The sequence below is a fragment of the Toxorhynchites rutilus genome, chromosome 3, assembly GCF_029784135.1.
Source record: "Toxorhynchites rutilus septentrionalis strain SRP chromosome 3, ASM2978413v1, whole genome shotgun sequence".
NCBI lineage: Eukaryota > Metazoa > Arthropoda > Insecta > Diptera > Culicidae > Toxorhynchites > Toxorhynchites rutilus.
This window is the reverse complement of record NC_073746.1, coordinates 155,764,696-155,788,096: the sequence shown is the minus strand read 5'-3', so window position 1 is coordinate 155,788,096 and position 23,401 is coordinate 155,764,696. Positions and strand designations below refer to the sequence as shown.

The window sequence follows — 23,401 nt, the reverse complement described above, 5'->3', positions numbered from 1 at the left end:
CTGTCATCCTTTTACGTTTGGTATGATGGCATCTTTGTTTTGAAGTCTTTGTTAGGCAAACACATTTCAGTTGGAACAAAAATGCCCCCGATTTTCATGAATTTGCAATGCCAATTTCCCCAGGCACCTTGGTTCTGATTCTGTATTGCAAAAATCTTTCCGATCCAGTTAGAAATGTACGAGTTATAAGCATTCGGAATCTTTCATTTTTTCCTGCATGTTCTGTGTTTAGGTTTTGATTTTACCCACCATATACTCCGGTTAGACGTCAAAATTATAATTTGGAATTTTTTAAGTGTTCTTCTCATTAATCCGATTGATCTTTCCCCAAGAACTTTATTTTTTCTCACAGAGCTCTATCGTACTGCTGACTCCTATGAATTTGGTAAACCATCTAAATCTAATGTAAAGATAATCTCATGTATTTTAAGGTATGAGAAAAAAAATCTTCATACAGTGCAATGCTCTAAATTTAAGGACAAAATTTAGACATATAAAAACAAAATTTAAATAGATATCAGAGCAGTACTGGGTCTCTAAATTCAAAATAAATTTAAAATGCCCAAAGGCCAAAAAATTATTTCTTTTCTCGCGCAATCATTTTAAAACTTCAAGAAAAAATTACGCTGCATGTGGAAAAAACAACACATACGAATGTATTTAAATAAAAATTAGAGCAAAAGTGGGTCTCAAAGTAATATATATTCTTCAAAATTTCGAAATGCTCGAAAATATATATAATTTTTTTTGTACCACGAAAAAAACTCTAAAAATTTTGAAAAAAAATCATATATACCTAAAATAGACGTAGGAAGAAATTTGAATACTAGAGTAGTACTGAATCTCAGAATAAAAAACAATTAAAATTTAATTTAAAATATAAAAAATGTAATTAATTTTTTTTTTATATTTGATTTTTTGATGAACAAATTGTTTGAAAATATTGATCGATACACCATAGTAAGATGTACTTTCAGTAATTTTTCCATATTTTGGAAAAATATATGGTACTACTGCCAAAATGTTACTACTGCCAAAATGTTTTGTTTAGTATACAGCTGGAGATTTGGTTTGGGGGCATTTTTTACTCCCTTACCCAGCCAGGCCCTTTATTGATTTAAGAGCACTACAAGCATCTCTCTCTTATCGCACATCGTACCTTGAGTCACAGCCTTGCTGAGGACCTAAAACGTAAATGATCGAACCGTCTTTGTTAACCCTTTCAATACGGCGGTGTGCTCCACCGGAGTGCTACCGCTGTACGGAGCACTGCGCAGAAAAGTAGGCACATCGCGCTGGTGTGATCGATGTGCAGTATCACTCTCATGTCGTCTAAAGACGACACTCGTATACACTAGTCGTCGCGTGGATGTCGTCTATAGACGATGCTCGTAGCGAAAGGGTTAATTGCAACTCATAACGTACTTTTTTATTGTCTGCCTATCGGTATCTTTTCATGCAGCCATTTTATCATTGTCTTCCCGATACCACGTACAGGCCAAATCATTGTAAGGGTATGCGGTAGGACAACCATTATCATTATCGTTATTTCCACTTCCGAACAAAAGCTGATGTGTAACATGGGGTTTTCCTTTGTGCCGAACCATTACACCCCCGTGACAGATGTATCGATGGACAGATTGTGCTTATGTCTCTCTTTGTTCGCCCGTCATAGGCACGCAAGGACAGCGGAATTTCTCAGCGAATGAGTATTCCCTGTGGAGGATTTACTTCATAATTACAATAAAGTATGTTCTATTTTCCAAACTGCAATAAGTCAAATCAAAACGGGAAAACCGACGCTTAACGTTTTGAATCAATTTGAAGTTTACTTCCCATGTGTTCAATAGTTTACTATGGGTATAACATATTTGTATTGAGTATAATTTCTTTAATGAATACTTATTAATAGCATCATTATTTTCCTGAAAATTAGTTTGCCTGACAATTTGTTTTTAAAGCGAAAAGATAGCAATTCAAATGGAAAAGTTATGTATCGTCGATTATATCATTTTATCAAAAACACTTTTTTGCGACGATTATCCACTGGATGTTTTTCAGCATTGTTGTATCTTCTAACAACAGCCAACGGTGGTGTGAAATGCCCCGAAGGATTCCGAGAGACATGATTGTCCTTTTATGGTGGAACGTGTTTCACTCCTTTGAGAGTAAAAAAATCGATACATTTTCTTCCGGGGTATGCTGTCAGCATTTAGTCTGTGTGGAAGGAAAAAGGCTGCGGAACGGCATGAAAAATGCTTGCCATTTGTTGAATGGAACCTGTGAAAGGAATGTGTGCCGCAAACAAACACAAATATCAGATTGCCCGATTACATGCCCGGAGCTTGCATATATTTTCTCCTGTCAAGCCAGATGAATATTGACGTGGTTGGAATCCCCAAAAATGCTCCGAACAACAGCCGAACTTGAACGTTAGCAATAACATATTGTTTCAATATTCCATGCTTAGCTAGTATCAGCCTGATTTATTACAGAGAAAAATGATAATTTTATTGTAATGACTTTGTAAGCATTGACGGCACCTGCTGCCAATGTATCGAACGATTTGCTATTTACATCTTGAATATCAACGGGTTCATGGGAATTGAGAAGAACATTAAAACGTTAATGTACTGATTTTACGATATGCTTAAAAACAAAGCGAAAGAGAACACGTTGGAATGCGATAAGTGAAATTGACGAAAATTTTATATTGCATCGCAGATACATAACCAAATTGAAACTTTACAGATGCAATAACATCCATTTAGGTAATACCTGAAAAAGAGGAGCAAAAAAGGTTCGAGAAAACATATTTACATACCTTATTGCAAAGTTGTGCTACTCCAATCACACCCTCCTCATCGCAGATGGGAAAACATAATATATTCCTGGAATAGAAAAAAAACATGAGCAGATAGACTAATAGACCTGATCTCATGAAAACACTGCTAGACGTGCTATACTGTACAAGAAATGCTCAGTGATTTCCCCCCAAAATTTTTAATACAACTTTGAATGTAATAACGAGCGAGGAAGTTTTTGGAGAATGCACAAATATATGCGATAAACATCGATTTTTTTTTTCTTTCAGAGCTCTCACGACAAAAAAAACTCATGGCAAAAACTCACGAAATGGTTTCGTTTTTTTTGTGTACGCTCGAGCAGAAATAATTTAATCACGAAACTGCAGCTATTTGGATAACGTGAAAAGCATAGCCGACTGAGTTTTCATTTCATCCATCAGCCAATGTAACGTGCAATCGATCAATCGATATTTCAGGTGAGAAAAATAATATTCAATTTGCACTAGCCTCCAAATAAACCCTCTTTTTTTATACGCGGAATTAATTGAATCGAATCTACGTTATGCGTGAAACTTTTAGAGCTGTTCAATAAATTATGGTTAGAATAAGTAATCAAAAATCAGCTGTATCTAGAGACTATGACGTAGATGCTAATTTTAACTAGACAACTTATTTTACGGGTTCTGATGTATTGATGAATTTTTCTCGAAATCTCAGCCCCATAATCTGTTGATCAAGCTACAAACTTCAGCCACAAATGTTTCTTATAAATCACGTCATTGTCATGGTTTTACAAAACTATCCTGGCCTTTACGTCTCATAACCCATCTTTTTCTTCTCCAGAATTTTCCAGAGTATCAATTGAGGAAGCATATAATACAGGTTAGGGCCAATTTAAAAATACATGGCAATTATGAAGAGAAAACTGAAGATAAAGCGTGAAGTGACGCAAAATATCACTCAAATGAAAATTTAATGGAATAAGACCTAAACCAAAACAATGGACAATAGAGTTGTTCGCCGCTTAACGAAGTGCATTTCAAGAAAACTTGGAAAACTCCTTCGAAACCGTAACGAAAATATAAAGAAAATCATATACTTGTACGAATATAGCTTTTCAATACGTCACTTTAACACAAAACCTACAACGAGGAGTCAAATGACCCATTTTAAACTTTTAGTCAATATTTTCTTGCAAATCACATTGTCACAACATCATTTGCCTACACTACTTTTGTTAAAACATACATCGAATGTATTTTTCTCTTGTTATTTTTTTTACTGAGATATGTATGTAATCTGATTTAACTACCGCAATGGGTCATTTGACCCTTGCAAACATCTATATGAGTGTGCACCCGTGGCCGAGTGGTTAGCGTCTCACATTATCATGCCGGGTGTTCGGGTTCGATTCCCGTTCTGGAAATTTCCTTCGACTTGCACTGTGGTCACGCGTATTCTCTAGAGCTTGTCTCTCGGAATACATTCAAGGCGTGTTATTTGGCTTAAGAAATCTCAACAAAATATTAATAAATGACGCTAATTAATGCATACGTTGAGACGGCAATAGTTCCACAGGGAACGTTAACGCCATTCAAGAAAAAACATCTGTATGGTATCAGAAAGATTCGTAGGTGTGTTTTGTAATACAAAACCATTGCATTACAAATCTTTTGTTATTGCTTTATATGTTTTGTTGTATTTGTGAATGAATAGTGAATGATCAAAATTAATTGAATTGTTGACTATCCAAGCGAACTAACAGTAACCATTCCAAGCTACAGTGCTATATTGCTAGTCAAAAATTGCAATTTCAATATTTTGCTAATAGTTGTTATCCCAAAATGTCGAAATATACAGGAGAAAGATGGTATGCCACGCTTCTCAACAAACTAACTATTTATGAAGGGTCACTTGACCCGCTGTGGTAGGAATAGATATACTTGAAACATCGGTAGGTTTAGTGTTAAACGCGGAATACAAAGGAGAAAGCGGGGGGACGACGGCTACCCGTGGTAAGACACAAAACAATTGCAACAATCGACTATTGGAATATTGTAATACATTATTTTAGTGTATTGCATTATTCGCAATTATGTATACCCATTTTAGCGTGTGTGTAGGTGAAAAGTCATTATAAACAAGAAGAACAATCTTTTCAGATGGCTATGAGCATTTTTTATTATTCTGCTTGCTAAACTATTATAAGAGATGTGATTTGCCATAAACGATATCATTTAAACGCACTTAAATGACGAATTGATGGAGAATATCACCTGAGGAGAGGATTTGAGGAATCCTCTCAAGGTGTACTCATGATAAATTTGATTTTTTTTTCAGATGCCCAATTTTTTGTTTTTAAACGGTTTTATTTAGCTTGCCTTGTAATCTGTTTGTATGTTTGTATGTTAGTATGTTAGTATGTTTGTAGGTTTGTAACATGTTTGTCTGTAACGCTTTACCATATTAATAGAAATTTGAAACCCTTCCTGTTGACCGATTGATCTGAAATTTGGAACACACCTGTATCTCTGTAGTCATTAAAAAACTGCGTATTTCATGATCTCCAAAATGGTCGCCACCACAAAAGGGCGGCTTATATATATTTTTTTTCAAAACTCTATCAATATGGGTATCAAATGAAAGGGCTTCACTAGTGAAACACAGTTATTTATGGGTATCAAAAGAAAAAAAGAAAAGGCTTGACTAGTAGAATACGATTATTTATAAAAAATACAAATCCAAGATGCCCTAGACTAATGAAGGAGAGGTGTGATAACTGCTAACTGCTACTTGCCTAATTATTTTCTAGCTTTTAGTGCATTATTATGTTTAATCACAATTAAACCGTTTAACTTAAAAAGGTTTTTTTTACTTATTTTTTTAAACAGTATTATAGTGACTTTCAACACTTTTGACTGGATCGTCACTTTTACTTCCATTTTTGGAAGAATGTCTGGAGTGAGAATTGAACTCGTGATCTTCAGCGTGAGAGGTATGGATGTTACCACTACGCCAGATGTGTTTGATCTTCAGCTGTCAAAGATAATAATTTTTTAATAATGTGTTTTTAGTTGTGATAATTCCACAAGGGTTGCCCATTAAGCACGCAGAATGCTTAATGGATGAGGATGAGGAACACTCCTTTCGTCAATAAACCTGGCCTTTTGTTCTTATTCGCTGTTCTTAATCGGTCCAAAACTTCACAATGGTACGGTGATGAAACAGGCGTTCGACGGTCAACGATTCGATAACACTGAAGAAATTCGTGACGCAGTTACATCGTACTTCAAAAAGTTGGACGCTACGCATTTCGCGCTCGGAATAGAAAAAATCACCTTGTTTTTTGTCCTAACTTTATTTTTCCGCGATTTCTGAGGCACTGAAACTTATTGTTTGAACGACCCTCGTACATTCACAGAGCATGCATATAACTGTCACTCTAACGAATGGTAATTACCTCGTCTTAAATCCTGTCGATTCGTCAACCCCTTTATAAAACAGCGGGTGATGGTAGGCATTGCGTATATTTAACAGCTTCCCAGTTTGAGCCACATAGCCCGCGATTCCCTTGCCGCTCTCTATACGAATTTCTTTGGATGCCTAGATTGGGAAATGAAGAGTAGAATAAATCAGTATTTCAGTCGTTATCCTAGAGCTGCGTAAATTGAGAGAAATGGTTCGAGGACAATACGTGAAACGAAGAAGAGAAAAACAATTTTATATAAGGCTGTATTTTTACGATACATAATGATTGTGTCGCAACCTGAGGAAAGACATAACTGTTGGGTTCCTATTTATTGTGTAATTTAACAGAATGATGCATATTTGTTCACCAATTATATGTTTTGTTTTCCTACCTAGATCGAGAATATGAAGGGGATGGCAGAGGAAGACGGCAACAGCAGATTATTGAAACAATCAACTATTGGACATATAGGATCAGCTAGTTTATTATTATAATAAACTAGCTGACCAAGCAAACTTCGTCCCGCCCAAAATTTGTTTTTTGTTATCAATATCTTCAAACAGTCACGTTTTGTTACTAAGTGCAAGTTCATCCAATCGCAGAACTGTTCATTGATTGATCTTCTAATCGACCCCGTTGAATTTACCTTTTACTAAAAAATTCCTAGTACTTATACCAAAACTCATCGTTATAATATCAGATTATTTTCAGATACAATTCTCGTTCAAGATTTTTCAACCATTTTCAAATAACATGTTTCTCCGTTACATGGAATAAATGTTTGATACAGAGAATATGATAGAATAAAGACAGATCCCTCCCCTCTTCTCCCCTTAGAGAGGGGGAGGAATGTCTATTCACCATAGAAACGTTTCGTGCCCCCTAAAATCTCCCCATCCCAAATTTGGCTCCATTTGTTTGATTAGTTCTCGAGTTATGCAGAAGTTTGTGTTTCATTATGCAGAAATTTGTGTTTCATTTGTGTGGCAGTGTTTTAGTGGTGAATATGTACATTAGGGTAGCCACGAAAATGGTCATGTCAAATATCAAACCGACCATGTACCATGTTTAATGACCCAAAAAAAGATCTGCGCAAAATTTCGACTCAATCGGACATGATTTAGGGTTACATCAAAGCGTTAAAAGTTTAGATTTTTGACCCTCGAAAATCTCCCAAGAAATCAGGGGTTTCAAAAAAAATATTTTGATGCCAAATTTCTTCTAATTGTATGAAACGTCGAGATCTACTATAATTTCGAAAAAAATTTTTTTGTCAAAAATCGACTTCATAACTAGAATCACGCGTTATTTCATGTGGCCTTCTCACCCCTAGCCCTGGTCAAACTTTCCCGGCATGATTTTAGTAGCATCATTTTCATACCTTTTTTGATTTATCGTATAACATATGGGATAAAAAATAAACTTTTTGAAAAACAACATGATTGCAGAAAACATCATAAAGATCGATGCTGACATAATGAAATGCTTAAATTTTGTTTACATTGTTTTTTATTGTTTATTATTTTATTTTATGCTTAGGGTGGCCGCCTCAACCCGTCTTCCACTACTGTAAACACGCTGATTTAAAACGCTAAGCGTTAGGTACATTTTTGTATTTACCTTCGATGGTAATTGTCAGTATAGTGACATGATGCCGGATCGGGACCGTTTTTCATATCTTGGTTGGCGTTCTGGGCATGAGGAAAGGTGCAGTTCGACTAGTGCCAAAAGAGTTCAACTTTCTTCGTAAATTTCATCCCGATCAAGTGGCGATCAATTCTGATCCCACGTTCATCCAACGCATAGCCACTGGCGACGAGACACGGGTGTACCAGTATGACATGCAAACGAGTTAACAATCAGTTAACATCAAGACAATGCATCAGCTCATCGATCGATCATTGTGAACGATTTGATAAAAAAAAATGGCACGAATGTGATTGAACAACACCGTACTCTCCAGATAGGACCTCGTGCGCGTTTTTGCTTTTTTGAAACTCAAATTACCGCTTCGTGGGACCCGTTCGACAGTATTGAAGACATAAAAACAAATTCGCTGGTAAACTGAAGGCGATATATAACTACATGATATAAAAAGTGTCTCAATGACTGGATTGTTCGTTGGAAAAAGTGTATTGGTCCAGAAGGGGCAATTAAAAATTTGAACCACAGTGCAGAACAATTTTCACCTCTCGCTCGATGCAACGTTACATCGAAGAAAGATGCCATATCATGTAAGCTAACGCTCATTGTATGCAAAACTATTGCTTGTTGCATTATGGGAGATTGTGACAGGCGAGTAAAATCGGAAAAACATACCTGTTTCATTCGTTACATTGTTTATATGTTTACCTGTTTACCTGTGATTTCCATGATATATATACAGCCATAACATATCTCAATATCAGAGATGCTTTTTTTTCGTTTTTGAGATATGAATTTTCAAATTTAACATGTTTTAAGTCTTCGTTCAATATTCCTATGAGATTAAACTAGACCTATGCGAATAGAATCCAATCCAGTTCAAATGCTATGAATTTTTGCAAAAAGTCATTTTTGGATATAAGGGGAAAAATGATTTCTGGACCACCGTTTAGCTTTGAAAAATCATATATCAAAAAAGAAAAAAATAGCATTTCTGATATCGGGATATGTTATGTAAAAAATCCTCAGCCTTCAAGGAAAAATATAAAAAATATAGTGCTCTCTAGTTCAAAGCTATGAAAACAAGAAAAAAACAACTACAATCGATAATTTCAAAAATAAAATCCATTTCTTTTGCAAGTTCAATATTTTTTAATAAAAGGCTAGCTTATTGGTTTCAATTTGATATGTCGATCATCTAAATCGGTTCAGTGATTCAAAGGTAATGAATTTCAAAAGTCATTTTTGGAAAAAAGTTGAAAAAAATGATTTTTCGGACCACCCTAAAATGAAATGGTAACCCTAACGAAAAAATATAAAAATACGGGTCTAATATTTTGCAATAAAGAACAAAACTACCACTTTTCATGGAAATCTGAGAACCACTATATCGGTTTGGCATGGAATGGCTGTATATACAGTTTATCGCAAAATTGAGTGTACACCCCGTGTTGGTTTTTTATTTTTGAGTTTTTAGGGGTTAAAAAGTAAATAATTAAAAACGATTCATATCATCGTGAAATCGATCCTTTTTAAATGATAAGAAAAAATTAGGATGGTCACATTTCTATTTCATGTTTAAAGAACAAACAAAAATTCTCATATTCAGAAGTGGCAAAATTAAGTGTATAGTTCAAGTTTTTCTTGAAAAGAAAATTGAAATCACTTCAGAAATGTTAACCAATGACAAAAATCGGACTTCCAGTATTTGGTATGGCTCCCTCTGGCGTTCAGCATTGCCTTCAAGTGCCAAGGCGAGATTTCTGGTCACCGTAGAAATTGAATAACTGTATAATGTCAAGCGCTATCTAACTTCCTGAGTGATAAGAAATTGGGATCAAAACAAGATTGTAAAAATCATTTGCTAGAGTATTTCGCCTATAAGGACCAGGGGGGTCTCCGTAGCCACATTGGTTGCACGTTCGCTTAGTGAGTGATCGATCGTGAGTTCAAAACTCAGGGCCCTCATTGACCATCTTTGTGTTGTTACAGAATAACTTCGTCCACGCAACAATCATCAGCGAATGGAGATCGATCCACGGTCGAAATAAAATCGATTCATCCATACAACTGCTCTGCTCTGCAAGACACATCATGCTGCTGTTCTATAAATAACTCAACAATGATCAATCAACTGTCTCCGCTGTGCGTTCTATAACTGGATAATGGAAGAAGGAAAACTCTTACGCCTAAATAGCTACTGTGTAAAAGTGTACCATATGCAATGGTATAGAAGGGAATACTCTAACGCCGAAAAAATGCCAACTGTGTAATGTGCTAATTAAAGATATGATAAACATGTGACATGTACACAATTAAAATTCGGCTCTGTTACAGCTAAAATGCTAATGAGCCTAAAATAAACAAAAGGCATATAAAAAATTAGGACCAGGACTTCTATGAGAGAAGTATTATGAAACTACCATTAGAAAATTTACAATGAAACGGTGCATATTTGACCAAAATCGGACAATACGGAGTATATTAAATTTATTTTTCAATTTTTCGCAAAAATAATGGATTACTTTTTCCTGCGTTAACTTTGCGGTTTTGACGGCGCCAGTGGTTGTATGGTTAGCGTAACAGCCTCACAATCCGATCGGCCTGGGTTCAATCCCAGCTGGCGTCGTTGGGATTTTCTGAGGCGAAAAATCTCTGGTTACGTCTTCCTTCGGAGCGGAAGTAAAAGAAGTTGGCCCGGCTCATGAGTTGTTGAGTCTGATAGGTAGGAACAGGTGGAGTCGCCTCCCTGATGTCGGTGATTGGCACTAAAAGTGGCGGAAATAGGCCGACGAAAAATAAGCGAAGATAAAAAAAAAAAAAAAAAAAAAAACTTTGCGGTTTTATTATAGATGTAGTCCATCGATTTTAAAATCTGACTACGGTTGGCAGATGTTGTGAAACCGATGAAAATCGACTCGGATACGCTTCAATTGAAAGTTTTACGTCAAAAAATAACCCGTATCCGTATAAATCGTACTTGAAATTCGCCTTCATTATGGGATAAATAAATGAAATTGTATACCGTCGATGGGGGTGAGGATGGGTCAAAACAGGTAATTTTCGATCTTTTTGTTGAATAACTATCGTTTCTTTAGAGTAAAACGCAATTCTGATTACGTAGATATCTTCTCTAATGATGTGCTTACGAGTGTCCAGGGAATTGTTGAATAATATAAATTTTCCACTGAACTGGAAGGATATTAAACTTCTTTAGTTTCTTCCCATGGCCTAGTGATTAGCGTGAGGCTCGCCAAGATTGGGGCGTCGGGTTCGATTCCCGTTAGGGTCAGAAATTCTATCGACAAGGATCGTTTTTCTGGCTTGTGCACTGGTTCAGTTGAACACTGTCTAGGGTGTAGTGGGAAGAACCAATGGGCATTGCCAGTCTCCAAGAAACAAAAACTCGGAAACAGTGAATTGACGTCACTATAAGCGTCTTTGCCCATTCCAAGGGGTACTCGGGACGTACATAAGCAGTATAGTAAAGGTCTTCTACGAGATAGTGCGGTTGGTCGCAGGTCTTGCAAATCGCAACACTAAAACACCAAGCAATGAATGATACACAAGACATTGTGAATCAGACCATGTTATAAGACGTTAAGCCAAAAAAAATAAATAGTCATTTCCGTGTACCGCTCTCATTAACTATTTCTCGTTTCTAATTGAGGAATTTCACAAAACTGTCCTCATCTTTTTATCATTTTTGTCTAATTTATTTTATTTGATGGCTATATACTAGGGTGCCAATGAATGTATGAGAAAAAATCGACATTAAAATTTCAAAAACTTACAACAACAAAATGTTCACCACCTTGAAAAAAGACATGACACGTCGAAATTTACAGTTATCTCAAGAAAATGTTTGTCAAAAATCGACTTTTCAGATGGAAAAACGACCAAGAGCCAAAAAAAAATTTTTTTTTCGAGATAACAGTAAATATCGGCGTTTTGTACAATTATAAAACATTTGGCAAAAAAAATTTTTGATAACCCTCATTTCTGGAGATTTTTTTCGGTTTTAAAAAACTCAAATTTTAACGTCTGCGACATTAGTAGATGGAGTACGATTGAGCTAATATTTTGCAATGGGTCTATTATTGTGCAAATGAACAGTTTACAACAAGTTCCGAATGAAAAATCGAGAAAACTATTTTTTTTGAAACCCTACTATATACACATCAAACTTTGATGAATTATTAACTAATAACTATTTGTACTACAGTTAAGTATTATGCATTGGAAATGGTGAAAATTTCTCCTATTAAACGGCTCACAGCATTCAAAGTATATTCGCAATATATGTGAATATATTACTAATACAGGTCGGACTCGATTATCCAGAGTATTCATTTTTTTTTCACTCCGGATAATCGAATTCTCCGGATAATCGAGTCAAAACAATTTTTTTCTTTATTTGTTTTTTTTGCATGTATATTTCGGTTTTTAATAATAAAAGAGAAATTTGATTTTTGATTCATTCCCTTAAAGTCAGAAAACACCTTTTTCACATGAAAAAAATTAATTTATCCAGATTCTCTCAGGAGGTGATAAACGATCATATTTGATAAAAAAAAATCCTCCTACGCATATGTTCAAATTTCAACAATGACAGAGGTACAGAATTTTTTTGTTTCTGACTCTTTTGCTTCAAACTGGCTCTACATTAAAAAGTACACTACGAGAAGACGAAAATTTAGTACAGGATATACAGGGTGCGGCAGCATAATTTCCTTTTTTAAAATGCGCGCCACTCAGTTAGTTGATGTCATAGCGGACCGCTAGTGGTCTCGTTCAAGAGGGGATACTGTAAAGTTTTGTCCCGACACGGTTCAGTCGCCATCATGCGTTGGAATAGTGAGGAGCGTGCCTTTGCCGTTGAGGTTTACTTTTCAAGCGGATGTTCGGTTATTGCAACACAGTGTGCATTTCGGAATCGCTTCAATTTAGCCCCGTTGGCTCCCGTCCCAGACCGCAAATCAATTGAGGGGCTTAGAATGAAAGGGGTGCAAGTGATTTGATCGATTTCTCTACATCGTCTCTCTGTTTTGATCTTAACTTAGCTGCAAATACATTCTTTACTGTATTTGGCAATGTGGAAGATAGGTCAGAACCTCATCTATCGGACTCTATAGCAAACTTAAATTGGAACGTTTTTGCAGTTGAGTTATTAACTAAAGAAAAAATTGATGAAGAGAAATCGATCAAGTCACTTACACCCCTTGCATTCTAAGCCCCTCAATTGTTACATGGGTCACTACATTCAGACAAACTGCAAGTGCGACAAAAGGAAGAACTGGAGTCCCTCGGCCCGTTAGATCATCTGAGAACATTGAAGCAGTGACAGTCACGCGCGCAAACACGCATCTGCCCTTGGACTGTCCGATCGTTCTGTGAGAAGAATTCTTCGTGATAATCTTCATTTTCAAATTTTCCGATGCATACAATAGTTTTTATTGAGTTTTGAAAAAAGAAAGTTATGCTGCCGCACCCTGTAGTAGTGAAACAACTAAATTACAGAATTTTAATAACGTTTTGGAAGTGAAACACTTAAAAGGTAATAATTTTTAATATGTTATTATTAATTTTATCCTAAAAATTTATATTAAACTAGATTGTTTCTATCAATTAAAATGAAGTTCTTTAACCGCTCCACAATTTGTTCTTTGACACACAACTTCTATCTTTCTTAATTTGGCTGCAATATCGATATAAACAATTCCTGGTGAAAATTCGCGCAAAATCTTCAAAAATCACGATTTTTACCCAACTGTACATGTAATAGCCATCTAAACTTCACCTTTACGTTGAGAGGTTACATTTCTTCATGAAATAAGTAATATAAAATGAAATTCATGAAATATTTGAAATATAAAAAAAAATTCCAAACTGAATATAATCGAGTCCAAAATTGTACTGTGTTCTATTAGTCAAATCATTTCATTTGATACCAATATTGAGACGACTGCAAAAAATACATGGTCGACCATTTTGTGGCGGCGACCTTTTCGAATTTAAGTTGTTCATAGTGTAGTGTATTCTCCAAATCAAGCCATTCAGCCATTTTTTTGCGGCGGCCAAATTGAATTTTTCAAGATCATGGAATATGCAGTTTTATAATGACAGTAGAATTCCAAATTCCAAATTTCAGATCAATCATTCAACAGAAACGGGGTCAATTTTCTATTAATGTGGGACAACCCAACAAACATTCAAACATACATAGAAACAGGTCAAGCTGAATGAAACCATTCAAAAAGTAATTAGTTGTTTGGGGACTGCGGCCATCTTGAAATTGGATTTTTCATTATCTGCTATGTTCTACTAGTCGAGAACTTTCTTTTGATACATTTTTGGATATTTTTCATAAATAACTGTGTTCTACTAGGCATACCTTTTCATTTGATACCCATATTGATGGAGTTCTGAGAAAATAGGTAATCCGCCATTTTGTAGTGGCCACCATCTTAGATTTGCATTTTTCATAACTGTATTCTACTAGTCAAGCGAAGTTGAAGACCCGAAGACATTTGATACCCATATTGATGGGGTTGTGAAAAAAATATATACGGCGCCATCTTGCGTTGGCGGCCATTTTGGATTTCCATTTTTCATAAACAACTGTGTTCTACCAGTCAAGACTTTCGTTTGATACCCATATTGATGGGGTTCAGAGAAAATATGTAATCCGCCATTTTGTAGTGACCGCCATCTTGGATTTGCATTTTTCATAAATAACTGTATTCTACTAATCAAGCCCTTTCTTTTGATACCCATATTAGCTATTCAATAGAGAATTATTATACAAATTATTCAAAATTTCCGAAAATCAAAAATAAAATACTCCAAATAATCGAGTCTAAAATTCCGGATAATCGAATCCCGGATAATCGAGTCCGACCTGTAGTAGCTTTCTCCGTTTTTAACCCAATCTCACCTCCATCGACGGTACATCTGATAGAGTATAATCAGTGAAATGAAAAAGGGAAGAATTCTCGCGTAACTTTTGAAAAGGTCCAATGTAACATTGTCGTCAACTCGAGAAAAACGAAGTTGAAGACCCGAACATTATTCCGCGAATTGTCTTAAAAGCTATCGATCTTTATCGCTCCTCTCACCACTAGCGATCAAGAATAGCTCTCCAAAACCAATCGTAGATGTTGTTCCGTGATTTGAGTTTAAAGTTGATTCCAAGGAGCGAAAATGTTACATTGGACGTTTTGACTGCCCGGGTTTGCACATTAGACATATTACATAGGACCTTTTCAAAAGTTACGCGAGAATTGTTCCATTTTCCTAAACCATTTAAAACACATGCATGATGTTATGTTTGCCCCTATTAAGGGTTGCATGCAATCACGACATGGCGAACAAGAGCAGCATGCAGCACTTCTTTTTTTTCCAAAATATATATTTTTATAAAGGCTGATATGGCGTTAGCCTCACGGGGCCGGGAGTTCAATACTTTGACAATTTTTCTTATTATCTATGTTAGTAATATGTAACCGATTACTCGCGGTTGGCTCGAGGTTAGTGTTTTCGTGTTTTCGTAATTGGGATGTTGCTGTCTCCAATGCTCTGTACGTGTGCCCGACACAGGATACTTCCTATTGGGATGCAGTTGACCATTAATCAGCAACGCCCCCCTAGTCTGTACCTCATATCTAGCGTGGTGCGTCTTTCTCGACTCGAGGAATCCAGGATAGAATGGTCACTAGCCGGCGCAATCATCAGTTCGTGTAGAGTTGTCATGAGCGGTACAGCCTTTGACTCTTGTCAAAGGTAATCTTGAATAATTTTTCGACCAAAACACTCAATAGTTGTCTTATTCTTGTTAGGAAATAAGATGAGCGTTTATCAACTTTCATTGAGCGGATTGCCTCTAATGAGCTGAGACTGTCTGAAAAAATAAAATAGTGGTCGATGGGCAATGTTTCAATGATCCCCAGTGCGTAGTATATCGCACCCAGTTCAGCAATATACACGGAACAAGGATCTTTGAGTTTGAAAGAGGCACTGGAATTTTCATTGAAGATGCCAAAGCCAGTGGACCCGTTTATGAATGAACCGTCAGTAAAGAACATTTTATCAGATCTAACTATGCCCCCATATTCTGCCGAAAATATCGGCGGAATAGAATCTGAGCGTAGATGATCTGGGATTCCATGGATTTTTTGTCGCATGGACAGATCAAAAATGACAGAAGAATTGCAAAAGTATGGGAAGCAAACTTGGTTGGAGATGCCTGATGAAGGGTGCACGTCGTGGGTAAGGTACTCATGGTATAAAGACATAAAACTTGACTGAGGAATCAGTTGGAGTAGATTTTCGAAGTTATCAATCACCAATGTAGAGGCGAATGAACTGAATAGTTTAAACCCTCTTAAAGCCAAAAAGAAGAAGAAGAAGAATCACCAATGGATTCGTGATCTTGCAACGGATGAGAAATCTGTAGGATAATTCTGTGAACCGAAGAGTAAGCGGGGGTAATCCTGCCAAAACTTCGAGACTCATCGTATGTGTCGAATGCAAACACCTCATTGCTATACGCAAGCAACGATATTGTATTCTCTCCAGCTTGAGAATATGAATCCTGGCAGCTGATCGGAAGCAAAAACTGCCATATTCTAACACTGATAATATCGTTGTTTTGTATAACTGAATGAGGTCTCCTGGATGGGCACCCCACCATGTTCCGGTTATTGTTTGGAGAAAATTGATTCTTTGCTGGCATTTCTGTTTCAAATACGCATTGTGTATTCCCCAGGTACATTTAGAGTCAAAATATACTCCAAGGTATTTGAAAAATATCGAGTGCTTGATCGTTTTGCCGGATAGGTGAAGCTGGAATTGGGCGGGTTCGTGCTTCCTAGAAAAAACGACCATTTCGGTTTTCTCCGTAGAGAATTCGATACCCAGCTTGAGAGCCCACGTGAACAGGTTGTTCAGGGTATCTTGCAAGGATTTTTGCAGAACGGCGGGATTAGTACCCGTGATGGAAATAACTCCATCGTCTGCAAGTTGTCTCAGCGTGCAGTCTTTAGTTAGACAATCATCTATATCATTGACGTAAAAACTGTACAAGAGGGGGCTTAGGCAGGAGCCTTGTGGTAGGCCCATAAAACTGTATCGAGAAGATTTCAAGCTGCCATGATTGAAAAACATGTGCTTTTCTGACAGTAAATTGTACAGGAAATTATTCAGAATTGGTGAAAGTCCACGATTACGAAGTTTCTCTGAGATAATTTCCATGGAAACTGAATCAAATGCCCCTTTGATATCGAGAAAAACGGAAGCCATTTGTTCCTTGCGAGCAAATGCGATTTGGATTTCAGAAGATAGCAGCGCGAGACAATCATTTGTCCCTTTACCTCGGCGGAAGCCAAACTGCGTATTTGACAGCAAATTGTTCGCTTCAACCCACTTGTCCAACACATGCAGCACTTCTAGGTTCCAAACAAAAATCGATATACAGAACCACTCCAGTAACATGATAAATAGTTTTCCTGCCTGCTTCTGAAAGGCCTGACAGCGCGAACACATTCGCTGAAATATCCGAAGTTCACTGATTTCGTGTGCCAAGTTGGCAAGATACATTTTTTGCTGAACTAGATTCCCTCGATTTGCCAAGCAACAGAAAAGAAATGGCTCTCATCACGTTTTCCGTTAACCTAACTAGCTCTGGATAGAGGTCGCGGAGAGCAAGTTTTACCGCGCTGCGAATTGAATTCGGAAATCGATTTCCTACCGACGTAAATCGCAACTGGGGCAAAGAAACCGTTCATATAATTTTATGTGTGCTTCTAATGCGCCAAAGACGTGTATTTCTCAGACATGCAGATGTTGCGTGCTCGTATGCCAAATATTAATCATGGTAAACACAATCGAACTGCTTCGGGTGAGATACAAGCTAAGTACCTACACTGAGATCGGAATCTTTTGTGATGCATAAATATATGAAGGTTGTGGATGCATGTAAAAACTTCAAGGCCTCACCGGTAAACGAATAGGATAGGAAGCAGCAAAATGATTCACCTCATTGCCGTCGAATACTTTCGACACCAGCTCTCCGGTATGTTTGTCTAGCAGGAAGAGCGAGCATCGTTCCGCTGCAGCCAGTTCCTTAGCTTCCGTCATAACGCCACGTAGCAATTGCCCGAGGTCACCTGTAAAGAAAAGAACAATGTCGATGGGAAAGTGTTAATTAGAAATTCCTGTTGAATTATTTATCAACAATGCAAAAACGTCGAAGCATGGAGACAACACCAAACATGTGTGGATGAGTGGCCAAAGTGAACAGAATACAAATGAATCGCTTGCAGAAAATTACTCCCGCCCAAGCTTTTGCTTGTTTTCCATTATATCGCAAACGTGTTTTCCGCCTATTTTCTAAAGTTTCCATGGTGCAGACGAGCTGAGTTGATGAAATGCACACTTCAGTGGGAAAAAGGAGAAAAAGAGCGACTACTGTTCCGACACATGTACCCCGATGATTGCGTATTACACTCATGAGTGGAAAACTGCATTGTTGCATCCTCATCCTTACATACGTATAACTCGCATGATGGATAGCACACATGAGCCAAAGAATCGTATCAAGCGATTCAATTTCGTCGGAAACAACCTCATCACATATGCGAATTGTACCGGGGTTCAGTAGATGTGCTGCATAAATGATTCATTCGTTCTATTCAAGACATAATTCAATAGTTCTTCCATTTATTCTACCCATTTCGATCAGAAGCAATAACATCCCTAGACTTGACCGAAAAAAGGTGCGAACATGTTATCGTATACCCAAAGAATACATACAGCGCCTAACGTATATAACACATCCAATCAGTGTAATCAAAGCTACTTCTAACGGAACTGCCATGAATAAAACATGGTATAACATTGTATGTATTTACCTTTCATCAACAACAAGAGCGCATCAGCGAGGCCAATCGGCTACTTTAGGAGCGGCACACATTGAGCGAATACTGACCTTGACGGTTTATTTGGGTGGCAATAAAAAAGAAACGCTTCAGCACAACTCGAATACCACTAACTAGCTCCGTGTGGAATCGTCAGTCAATAATGCGAACTGAGTTTTCGGATGTCCAAAATTGATTATTTATTATCAATACCACAGCTCGGTCGAATCGCCACCCACTTGCTGGATGGCTGACGGGCTGGCGGACTATCGGTGCACTAATCACCGCCGTATCGAGCGGCACTGTCGACTGGTCCAAACTGGACACGAGTTTTTAAAGTGGACATATTATATTGTTATTGCCCGATATTATCGTAAAAATAAATATCAATTCATCGTTGCTATTTGGATATGGGAGACACTCTCCGTTTGATGAACGTCCGACAGCGCCGATGACGATACACGGAAGCCGTTATACTGACAGCACTGACATAACATAACTTATGTTACTTAACACGTTGAGCCCCGAATTTTTCTTGGCGCGCTTTCCATTCAGCCAAGCCATGCCCAGCTCCCAAAGGTATTTATTGTATAAATAGAAAATAATCAGAAATTCGACTAGAAGGTGCATGTCATTTACCGAACGGAGTCATTGTCTCGTGAACCGCACAAAACAGAGCATTTTCTAGGAGCATTGGTAGTTTTTGTATTACCCTTCAAATTGAATGCAAAAATTTGGTTTGTTTGTAATTCGTCAACTCAACCAGAAACTAGTTCAACCCAACAAAATAATCTATGTTTGCAAAAAAATCTTATAGAGCAATAAAGTTCAATGATTTAACGTTGCTCGATTGTTGTCCCACGTTACTTTTTAGCAATTTTTAGCTTTTTAGCTTTTTTTTTTTTCTAAAACCGATGTTTTCATGCATAATCTTTCGGAAAAGCTCGAAAACACTTATTGTTTGTTCCAAGCCTTTAAAAAAACAACATCAAGCAAAATTGTCCCATGTTGATATTCTACGTATAACTGTACCACCATGTATTTTTTTGTGAATTCTGCGGTAGGAAACTTTGAATGCGTTTTTCTCAGTTGCTGATTTTGGAACATGGGACAATTATGCGTAGAACGGCAGCTCACTTCATCAGCTTGTAAATATTTTAATAATGAATATTTTTATTCCGTTTAATTTTTGTTTCAATAAATATTGTTGATATTTTAGGCATAACTGTCCCACCATGTATTTATTGTAGATCCATAATAATAACAATATGCCAGAGAACATTGATTGCGTTTTTCTCAGTTGCTGATTTTGGAATATGGGACAACTATGCGGACAATAAAGAGACTGTGTGCTTAGCTGTAGTTTTTCAATTAAACCTTTTTTTTAGTAATACAATTTACTGAAAATATTTCCAATACATCGGTAGAATGATATACACTGAATTACGTGCTTGCTTATTGTATTCCTTTGCATGTTGGTCGCCACGTCTCACAGAAACGGGTGAGGGGAGTACTTCCTGAGGTGCTCCGTTACTTTTTTTCACAATTTTTCTCGTTCAAATTGAATAGGATTTATGAAGGGAATTTGATGGAATAGGAACCTAATTATAAGTTTAGGATGTGTAGAAAAACCATAAAATCAAAACATTAAAATATCAATTTTATACTATATTATATATAAACTTCAATTTCGGATGGTTTGTCTACTGTTCCTTACGAAACTCATTTTATATGATACTGGCATGTGTTTCTGTTGTCAGTCAATGTGAAATCAATGACATGCGTTTTCAAATTTAGAAAATGAAAAAAAAAAAAATAAAATTATATTTGATTGGTTGATTGATCCTCTGTTGTGATGCTCATGCTCAGAAAACGCACAGAAATTGACCAGGCCAGCGTATGAAGAGATGTCATTTGCAATTTCTATTCTAGTCTCGCTACAGCCAGTGAGCATTCAACAGAAGAAGGCATTCCATCAGTACTGTTTCGTCACTCAGAGTAAAAAACTTTATTTATTCTTCTACAATGAAACCATTTAACAGTTTTTTTTAATTCATTTCGTTTCATACCAATATTGAGGGGGTTGCAAAAAATACATAATCAACCATTTTGTGTGATATCTTTTTGGATTCAAGTTGTTCATAATTTAGTATATTCTCCAAGTCTATTTATTTATTTATTTATTTTTATATTCAACTTTTTTTGGAGAAAATAGAGACAGTGAATCGAACGTTCTTCGAGTGCGGACGTGTTTTATGTGGCTCGGCACATAGTTGTGTTAGATGCTAAAAACATGTTTCCGTTCCTTCTGTGTCATTATTCTTTAGGCCTAGTTTTCATAGTGAGGAATAATGTACAAAAAAGTTGTTTTTCTATAATTGATTACAGTATGCCACAGAATCATTATAACAGGAAAGGATTATCAGCAACTGAGAAAAACGCATTCAAAGTTTCCTACCGCAGAATTCACAAAAAAATACAAGTTGCCATGTATTTTTTTGTGAATTCTGCGGTAGGAAACTTTGAATGCGTTTTTCTCAGTTGCTGATTTTGGAACATGGGACAATTATGCGTAGAACGGCAGCTCACTTCATCAGCTTGTAAATATTTTAATAATGAATATTTTTATTCCGTTTAATTTTTGTTTCAATAAATATTGTTGATATTTTAGGCATAACTGTCCCACCATGTATTTATTGTAGATCCATAATAATAACAATATGCCAGAGAACATTGATTGCGTTTTTCTCAGTTGCTGATTTTGGAATATGGGACAACTATGCGGACAATAAAGAGACTGTGTGCTTAGCTGTAGTTTTTCAATTAAACCTTTTTTTTTAGTAATACAATTTACTGAAAATATTTCCAATACATCGGTAGAATGATATACACTGAATTACGTGCTTGCTTATTGTATTCCTTTGCATGTTGGTCGCCACGTCTCACAGAAACGGGTGAGGGGAGTACTTCCTGAGGTGCTCCGTTACTTTTTTTCACAATTTTTCTCGTTCAAATTGAATAGGATTTATGAAGGGAATTTGATGGAATAGGAACCTAATTATAAGTTTAGGATGTGTAGAAAAACCATAAAATCAAAACATTAAAATATCAATTTTATACTATATTATATATAAACTTCAATTTCGGATGGTTTGTCTACTGTTCCTTACGAAACTCATTTTATATGATACTGGCATGTGTTTCTGTTGTCAGTCAATGTGAAATCAATGACATGCGTTTTCAAATTTAGAAAATGAAAAAAAAAAAATAAAATTATATTTGATTGGTTGATTGATCCTCTGTTGTGATGCTCATGCTCAGAAAACGCACAGAAATTGACCAGGCCAGCGTATGAAGAGATGTCATTTGCAATTTCTATTCTAGTCTCGCTACAGCCAGTGAGCATTCAACAGAAGAAGGCATTCCATCAGTTCTGTTTCGTCACTCAGAGTAAAAAACTTTATTTATTCTTCTACAATGAAACCATTTAACAGTTTTTTTTAATTCATTTCGTTTCATACCAATATTGAGGGGGTTGCAAAAAATACATAATCAACCATTTTGTGTGATATCTTTTTGGATTCAAGTTGTTCATAATTTAGTATATTCTCCAAGTCTATTTATTTATTTATTTATTTTTATATTCAACTTTTTTTGGAGAAAATAGAGACAGTGAATCGAACGTTCTTCGAGTGCGGACGTGTTTTATGTGGCTCGGCACATAGTTGTGTTAGATGCTAAAAACATGTTTCCGTTCCTTCTGTGTCATTATTCTTTAGGCCTAGTTTTCATAGTGAGGAATAATGTACAAAAAAGTTGTTTTTCTATAATTGATTACAGTATGCCACAGAATCATTATAACAGGAAAGGATTATCAGCATGTTCGGACCTAGATTCAATACACAGAAGCTCTAGCGCACGTTCGAATGCTTCCTGGTATTTTCCATGATTTTCTTCGTTTCCGATTAATTTTCTTATAGCCATATTTCACTTCTCCACAGAGCATTCAGGTACCCGGAAATCATATCTGAGGGTTGGTTGATTTTTCTGGCTGAATATGTTCTTAATTTGAACAATATCATCTGCTTTTTTTAGCGAAACTAACCTCCAATTAAGGATATCTGCACATGAATATTCATTATAGTTTACTTCTTCACGAGACCAGCATTTCAGGGCAAAAAGCACAAAGCCTAAATGGGAGCACACTTCACCTAATCCGGCTATACAATCGAAATGTGCAATTTGCATTTTTTCTGTGAAACTTTTTGAATAATCAATCTGCTTCCATTGATATGGATCATAGCCATAACAGAAATTTCTATTTTTCTCCGTGTATATAGCTTTGACGCTAAAACTAAATATTTTTATGTAAAGAGACATATTCGCATGTTATTAATATAGTGTAGCGCGTAATTTCTATAACTATTTCGCTATAATTATTTGGACAAAGCTCAATCTTGTCGATCCATATAAATCCTATGCAGCGATCTCTTTTGCCTGCCCAACAGATCACTAATACATATGCACGCTGCAAGCACCCTATAAGAGGTGCTTTCTGGTTGTGA

At 36.4% G+C, this 23,401-nt stretch overlaps 1 protein-coding gene across 10 annotated transcripts in view; it reads right to left on the bottom strand.

The window, feature by feature from the left end:
- The window catches only part of LOC129778253 (cGMP-dependent 3',5'-cyclic phosphodiesterase-like), a 177,604-nt gene that overhangs the window by 18,557 nt on the left and 135,646 nt on the right, over positions 1–23,401 (bottom strand). For 9 of the 10 annotated variants that reach the window (XM_055785035.1, XM_055785037.1, XM_055785034.1 and 6 more), the window contains exons 7-9: positions 17,917–18,086; positions 6,268–6,410; positions 2,825–2,891 (exon numbers count right to left, since the gene is read on the bottom strand). In XM_055785035.1, coding sequence (XP_055641010.1) covers positions 2,825–2,891; positions 6,268–6,410; positions 17,917–18,086 — 380 coding nt within the window. The remainder of the gene's footprint in view (positions 1–2,824; positions 2,892–6,267; positions 6,411–17,916; positions 18,087–23,401) is intronic. The other variant, XM_055785043.1, reaches the window with a different exon arrangement.